This window comes from Mytilus trossulus, chromosome 4 (assembly GCF_036588685.1).
Source record: "Mytilus trossulus isolate FHL-02 chromosome 4, PNRI_Mtr1.1.1.hap1, whole genome shotgun sequence".
NCBI lineage: Eukaryota > Metazoa > Mollusca > Bivalvia > Mytilida > Mytilidae > Mytilus > Mytilus trossulus.
The window spans coordinates 79178775-79187070 of record NC_086376.1 but is presented as its reverse complement, the minus strand read 5'-3'; the positions used below and the strand labels follow the sequence as shown (position 1 = coordinate 79187070).

General features: G+C 32.9%; 2 protein-coding genes across 2 annotated transcripts; one reads left to right on the top strand and one right to left on the bottom strand.

The window, feature by feature from the left end:
- Positions 1-1715: 1715 nt before the first annotated feature.
- LOC134714223 (uncharacterized) lies at positions 1716-4605 on the top strand. The gene is made up of 2 exons (XM_063575465.1): positions 1716-1790; positions 3857-4605. Exons 1-2 carry the CDS (start codon positions 1718-1720, stop codon positions 4348-4350), a joined length of 567 nt encoding a protein of 188 aa, XP_063431535.1. The 5' UTR covers positions 1716-1717; the 3' UTR covers positions 4351-4605.
- Positions 4606-5352: 747 nt separating this feature from the next.
- LOC134714222 (uncharacterized) lies at positions 5353-8000 on the bottom strand. Its single transcript, XM_063575464.1, has 2 exons — positions 7903-8000; positions 5353-5869 (listed from the first exon to the last, which is right to left on the bottom strand). Exons 1-2 carry the CDS (start codon positions 7949-7951, stop codon positions 5424-5426), a joined length of 495 nt encoding a protein of 164 aa, XP_063431534.1. The 5' UTR covers positions 7952-8000; the 3' UTR covers positions 5353-5423.
- Positions 8001-8296: the final 296 nt, after the last annotated feature.

Genomic DNA, 8296 nt, shown 5'->3' with positions numbered 1-8296 from the left:
GGAAAACACGAAACTGAGGTTGCTAAAGCGACAAAACTAAGTCGGTGACCCCCAGTTTTTTTTCATCATATTTTGTTCCTCAAATCATGAAATACCTTCACACAAAATTTCAAGGAAAAATCACTGGTAAAAATGAATAGGCTGTTTGGTCTTTAATCATGCATCCATTGTCATTTTTATTTGTTCACTATCAGATTTCAAAAAATTTGCCAAGCCAAAAATACCCCAAAACATGATTATATTGATTTTCTTATTGTATGTTAAACCAAGTCAAGACATTTCGCTTGTATGAAGTCATATCATGTATTAATACTAAGTCTTAATAAATCACTTTATTAGGTGTGTCAGTAACAAGGCGGAAATCTATGTAAAAAATAAAGGCGGAAATCTATGTAAAAATTATCCATTGAATATTCTAACCATTAACGAAACATTTTTTTATTGCGCTATAAAGTATTTTTAATTCCCAAACAATCAATTATAATTGTGTCTTTTTTTCTTTCGATATATCTCGCTAGTGATCTATCTTATAGGTGATTGCTATTTATTTCTCCTTTCCTTTCGTCTTCGTCGCAATATACCTGTAGAAAGTAGTCATTAGAAGTGATTCAGTTCCTTAGCAACATATTTACGATTCTGTTGTTTCCGAATATAATTTTTATCCATTTTCAAAGTACAAAGATGAGACATATGATTTTGTGTAGTGACATGCATTTGATGATTAACCTGATTTATATTCAAAAATAACATGTTTATCATTTTAACATAAAAACAATATTTCCTACAAAAACCAAAAAATATATACTTGGAACACTATGTCACGGATGACATTAAATATTCATTGTTCTTGAAAGAGATTTTATAGTGAAAATTTGAAATGGTCTAAGATACTTAAAATTGAAAAAGGACACATACATCATTTCATGAAGCTAGTTATTGGATGAATTAAGTAGACAGGCTTGTAGTTCAATTTAAAGGCAAGTACGAATAAGTAACCATTATTTAATAAGGATTTTAACATTAATTCCGAATTTTAGATTGCTGTGTATGTGTTTTTATAAAACTCTTAGTTTGTCCTCGGGAGTTTGTCTAATATTCTACAGTATGTACCGCGTATCATATGGGTAATAATAAGGACCATCTTAACGATTGTATAAATAACAGTCTTAGGCTTTACAGACAGTCGATTATTGAACTTTATGGTGATAATACAGGCCCTCTATTTTTGAGAGTCTGAATGGGGTTTAATCAATAGACAATAATGGGCCAAATCCATAGAAAAATCAACAAAAATTAACAAGAAAGAAATGGTTTGATGTGTTCGACTCTGACCTGAACCGACAACGATTGAGAGTTATTTCTGCAGAAGGTCAATAGGTGTGTCCGATGCTCGTGTTTCCTCCACCAGTAAAAACTTGCTGTCATGTCATGATGATATTGCCAAAAGTAACTGAAGAAGGCGTTTAACCATAAAAAAACACACACTTAGCTGATTTGTTGTACTGTTTTTCCCTGGCGTTTTCAGTTTGTTATCGATATATGAGTTTGGAAGTTTAGTATCTTGCTCCTCTCCTGTAATTTATATTATTTACATAAACGACCAGTTTTACCGAATGTCTGTACTTAAAATAACATTGTCAAAGGAAGCTCTGTAGTCCATTCTTTTTATAATATAATCTGTCACATTTATTTTTAAACCATCAGTATTTATTTTCAGATGCAGTTAGGCATTGTGTCAATTATTATTGGGTTCGCTGTATCAGTATGTGACGGACAGTTAGATCCTTCAGGTAAGATGGAACGATCGAAAAAAGATTTGAGAAAAAAAATATAACTGACCACACACGGAACCTCATTGGAATATTAGAGAAGGGCAACAACTATTTACCGGTATCCAAATATTAAAAAAGACAAAAATGTATACTTGTTCAGTGATAATGGACGTCAGACTCATCTCCGAAACATATTAATGAACTAAAATTAAAAATCATTCAAAACTAACAAAAGCCAAAGGCTCCTGACTTGTGACAGACGCAAAAATATGTTTTGTGAGATCTTAACCCTCCCCTATACCTCCTTTCAATGTAGAAAAATAATAAACACGGCAATACGCCCAGTAAAACTCAGTTTAAAGGAAGCCCGAGTCCGATGGCAGAATAGATAAGAAAAGAAACTAAACAAAATGACAATGATACATACATTAACAAAGGAGTACTAGCAGTTTCTAATATGCCAGCATCAGACCTCAATTACACTGTTTGAAAGATTATGTCTTCATCATATGAATTTCAAGCACAATCCCTCCCGTTAGGGGTTTAGTATCATATCATCATAAAAGATATGAGAAGAACATAACTTGTATCATGCCAACAACTGGTTTTAGAATAAATGTTTAGTTCCGATGCAACTACCTTTTAAGTGAATCAAATATTAAATCCAAACTTTGCCAGCTTCAATGACCTGACAACAGTATCGGAACTATATCCCTTCGTAATAAGTCTGTTTAAATGTTTAGTTTTCTTTTGGGGTGAATTTCGACGTGTTTATTTATACGAATTGATTTACGAATGATGTCCTTGTTCCGATGATAAAAGTTGAGTAAACATTTTGACTAGTTTTGTTTGTCCTTTGTTTTTTGTTGGGTTATTTTGTCGGTGGGTATTTTATTCATTGTTTCAATCTGATAAGTCAATCCAAGGGAAACACATTTTTTTTCAGGCTTTTTAATCATGTGAATCACCACTGATTTCATTTCCTTAGATAGCAAAATATAAAATGTACAGAATGAAAGATCTCTACAAAACAAATGATAAATTTATGCGACACTAAAATTTGATTTATTATAATACATTTACTATGTACAGATATGCATCGAATTTAAATATAATCCAGTAAATTTATTCTAAGACCAATAGATAAATCAATGGGTTTTAGTGATTTAATGAACATTTGTATCTATCATTGTCAAAACAATATTTATTGTATAATTGGTAATATATTGTATATTTAGGTAAATTAATTTACTTTGTATTATTATTGCGTTTTAAAACGTTTAAAGAAATTTGGTAATTGTTCACCATAAAAAGTGTTCCTTGAAACACAAAAGTTTTAGACAGCAACCATTTGATTTTCGGGGGGGGGGGGGGGGTATGGGTATTTTTTGGAAAAAAAGTTTGTTTCCAGTTTTTGGATAAAAAAATAAATGCCCTTATATTTTTAAAGTTAGCTAGGTATTTTTGCAGTTACCTAGGGTTTTTTTTTTTGCAATTAGCCAATTTTTTTATGCAGTTAGCTAGGGTTTTTTTGCAGTTAGATATGTTTTTTTTTTGCAGTTAGCTAAGTTTTTTTTGCAATTACCTAAGGTTTTTTTTTTGCTTGTAAAAAGATGTCTACAGAATACATTATATCATGTAACATTCCATTTTCTGTGTCATTTGGTCTCTTTTGAACAGGAATAGTAATATTTGGCACAAATGTTTGGAATTTTGGGTCCTCAATGCTCTTCAACTTTGTACTTGTTTGGCTTTATAACTATTTTGAACTGAGCGTCACTGACGAGTCTTATATAGACAAAACGCGCGTCTGGTGTATTGTATTATAATCTTGATACCTTTGATAACTGTCAATGGCAATCACACCACCTCTTCTTTTTTATATTCGCAGACTATGCAGCTGTCATAAATTAAAATCTAATCATGATACCCATCCCAATAAAACACCAACACCTGAATTTCCATTCAAAGAAAAGACAATTATGATCAGTTATGTTAACGAAAACAGAGATTTGTATGGTAAAACTCCTTGATGAGAATCCTGAACAATTTCATCATTAATATATCTTTTTATTAAAATACAGATAGCAGCGTGGAATTGCCAAGTGGATTTTCCTTTATTGGAGGGACAGAAAAAAGACGATTTCGAGAGGACCTTTCGAAAACGAGTTATTCAAGAACATTTAGAATTGTTGATCCGAGACAAAGACGCGTTGACGCAAATTCCACTTCGTTAAGAAACGATGATAATGACAGTGATAATGACAATGGCGATAACAAATGGACGAACAGACGAACATTCGTTCACACGAGAAAAAGACCAAATAGATATGTATCAGCTATCGGTAGTATCTCAAGATATCAACAAAGACCGATATCAAGTATTTCGAGATATCCACAACAAAGACCGACAGCAAGTATTCCAAGATATAGACAAAGACCATTATCAATTATTCCAAGATATCAACAAAGACCGATTTCCGGTATTTCAAGATATCATCAAAGACCGATTTCAACGTTTAGAACTTTCAGACCGAGTTTTATTACCAGAAGGCGTTATATTGTACCGGTACAATAAATGACAATTCATTTGATTTTTTTAAATCTTAGATCTTTAAATCCGACTATCATAAATTAGATCGACACTGTGACATTGAGAAAGCAATTCCTTAACTAAGCGTTAAAAGACGACAAAGTGTCTGTACATTATACATTTGTATCAGGTCTTACTCGCCTATGGCCTGAATACAATTGTTCCTAATTCAACAGAGACTATCTCAGCTCTGCTTTATTTGGCTTTCTATTTTTCTGTAAAACTACCAATCTGATTAAATACATTATCTTGGCCAGGTTTTGCTAAAACTGAGTGTTTATAGAACATTGTAAGCAAAGCTTTGACAAAGTAGATATAGGAAGATGTGGTGTGAGTGCCAATGAGACAACTCTCCATCCATTTAAAAAGTAAACCATTATAGGTTAAAGTACGGCCTTCAACACGGAGCCTTGGCTCACACCGAACAACAAGCTATAAATTAAGGGCCCCAAAATTACTAGTGTAAAACCATTCAAACGGGAAAACCAACGGTCTAATCTATATTAACAAAACGAGAAACGAGAAACACGTATATATTACATAAACAAACGAGTCGACAACTACTGTACATCAGATTCCTGACCTAGGACAGGTGCAAACATTTGCAGCGGGATTGAACGTTTTAATGGATCCAAACCTTCTCCCTTTATCTACATTTCAATTAGATTGTTAGACAACTTGAAATAGTTCAATACCTACAACTGCTGAGTGTAAGTACACCATCATCGCATAATGTACAAACGTACTAACTTGTGTGTTCGTCTGGTGATTGTGACAGATTCTTACTCATTATCATACACATTTTAATAAACATATGATGAAAAATACCATTTAACGGTCTGTTCTTTTTTAATGTATTTCGAGTTAGAACTGTTTAGTTTTGCTGCTTGTCAGAGCCATCTTTGTTGAATTGGAGTACACTGACGTTTATATATTTTGCATTCTCAATATTATTGTAGGAATGTAAAGAAATAACTAAAATAAAAACAAAATTTATACTTTTATAGTAGCTTTTAAGATTTTACATCACTTAAGTGGACAGGTCTGTTAGCATTGAATTAGACTGATACATATCTGTACACTAATCTGAATGGAGGACTTAATTGTCTTGTCACGATACGTCTGAATAAAGGCCCACCTGGCGTCACCCTTCTATTCGAACCAAATCTTGATCTCGCATTGACAGGTGAAGGTCTAGACGGTTGTCTCCTTCTTAATGAAGAATCAACAAATGGTCTCGAATTTCTGGGATTATTACCCCTCATAGGATTATTCCTCAAACCTGGTCTTGGTCTTCTTATTGTCCGGGCTTCAGTTTGACTCTGGAATCCACCATGTCCAAAATTTCGAGCTTGACGATTGTTCCAAGCTCTAAAACCATTATCTCTACGGTTCATCCACTGTCCACGACCATTTGTTCTACGGGGTGATGCGAGTCTGTTCTGGTCTGTTTCTTCAGCGGAAGATCTTGAATCATCGCTTGAGGATCTGAAGTCATTCGAATCTGTGAAAAAAATAAACAGATACAAATGCGGGCACTATAAAAAAGAAGGGTTCCAAAAATAATGTTTATTCCAGAAAACTATATCGATAAATAAGTATGTCCAGATAGAAGATGTAAACATCTTTCATACTGTAGAACTTGAATAGGAACTAGATAAGATAAATATGTATATGTTCGTTCAAGTTAAAAAAAATAGTATGATGAATAGGTTATATTAGAGATATATACTAGTAGATAAAAGAAGATGCGTTATGAGTGCCAATGAGACAACCCTTCATCCAAGTCACAGTTTGTAAAAGTAAACCATAATATTTCTATTTATGTTTGGGAACTAGTATTGAAACTTAGTACAAGATATATCTTAAAGTCAAACTAGTTTTGAGACTAATTTAAATATATATGTCCTTTAAAGTTGAATTAGTATTAACACTAATAAAAATATGTATATCCTTTTAAGATAGAGAACTATTATTAGGACTAGATACACCACATATGTTCCTTTTAAATTGGAGAACAAGTATAAGAACAAGGAAAATTGTAATATATGTATTAAGTTTTGGACTGGTATTGTGAAAATAATTATATCAAGATCGAGATAACATAGTCGTAACATAAGTGCATCACTGTTTCGTCGTGATGTCTTGTGTATTCTGTCGTTGATGGTAGATGTTTAGTGTTGTTCTGCGTTTTGCATGTTGTGTCGACTATTATATTTTATTTATTTGTTTGTTTCCCTGTGATTAGTGTTCTTGTGTGTGGTTGTACTGTTTTTAAGTCGCTCACTATTGTCATTTAAGCGATATTTTCTAACATTGCCATATAAGCGAGTGTTTCGTTAACCCAAAATAAAGGCAACAGTAGTATACCGCTGTTCAAAAATCTTAAATCCATGGACAAAAAACAAAATCGGGATAACAAACTAAAACCGATGGAAACGCATTAAATATAAGAAGAGAACAACGACACAACACTGAAATGTAACACACAGAAACGGACCAAGCATCAGGCAAAATCCCACGAGAATAACAAATATAACATCAAAACGAAATACGTACATGAATTTGGGATAGACAAGTAACGTGACACGTCTTATCGCAATGTGAATTTACACTAAACAATAAGAGAAAACAAACGACGCAACGTCAAAATGTAACACACACAAAAACGAACAATAATATAACAATGGCCATCTTCCATTAAACTAGGTTCAACCCGACATTTTTGCATACGATGTCCTGTTACTCCTGTACCAAGTCAGGAATATGGCAGTTGTTATCTAGTTCGATTTTATGTATGTTGGCGTTTGTTTTTGTGGCACGTAAGTACTTCACTTATTTTTCTCTTATAGTTGATGTGTTTCCTTCAGTTATGGTTTGTAACACAAATTTGTTTTCTCTCAAACGAACAGTGGTATACTACTGTGGTATTTATTCAAATAAAAGAACTAGTTTTACAACTAGATGAAATCTATACGGTTTTTTTAAGATAAAAAACAGTATTTCAAAAGACTTAGTAAAGATCATACATTTCTCTTTATAAGTTTTTAAATTTATTTGAAGTTGGCTATTTGGTTAGGTCATTTTGAAAGTATAGGTCTTGTTTCGGTTTTTATTTGTCATTCTGGGTCGATACCTCTGCTGGTGGATTATCAATCCCCGATGGAATCATCAGGCTAGTAGTGAGTACATCGGTATGGACATGATTTTTAAGAAAAGTCTAAAACTTCTCGTTAATAAAATTTGAAATTATAAGAAACAAAGGTTCCAACTCCCTCAGGCAAAGTTGACCTTCGATAAACTTGGTTATTCAAATAAGTTCTTTTAAGTAGTATGGTAATCAACTGTTTCGGTTCATATTCATTTTTGGCTGTAAGATATTTGGATATGCATGAGCGTTCCGTATGTAGGTAAATTAAGAACAGCGTTTCGGGCGCCTGAAATTGATAATGTGTTATATTAATTTTTTGCACATCAATAACCTCCACAAAGAGGTGTGTTTTGTAGTGAATTCAAAAATTTGAACTAAATAATCACCTTGCATTTTGACCAGTCCTATAGCTAGGAAAACAATCACAAGCTTCATCTTGAAAACTCTCAATGATCAGTTCTTTTTAGTCTCAAAACAAACTAGTCTACAAAAACATATAAGTTTCCATATCATATGATCATAAATCAAAAAGTTATTATGCAGATGAACAAAACTCACAAGCTCGTGCTTATAAGTTTATAAAAAGATAAATTCAAATTTATATTTCTAGAAAGAAACAAGCTGTCGCCCGAATAAAACTCTAATGATATTGACCCCATAGTATCATCCGTAAGTGGCACCGGACGGTACCATCCGCTTAATAATATAACTCTGACAGATGGCTGAATGTAATGTAAGATAACACCCGCCGAGAAAAAAAATGCTCGCGGATCATAGACG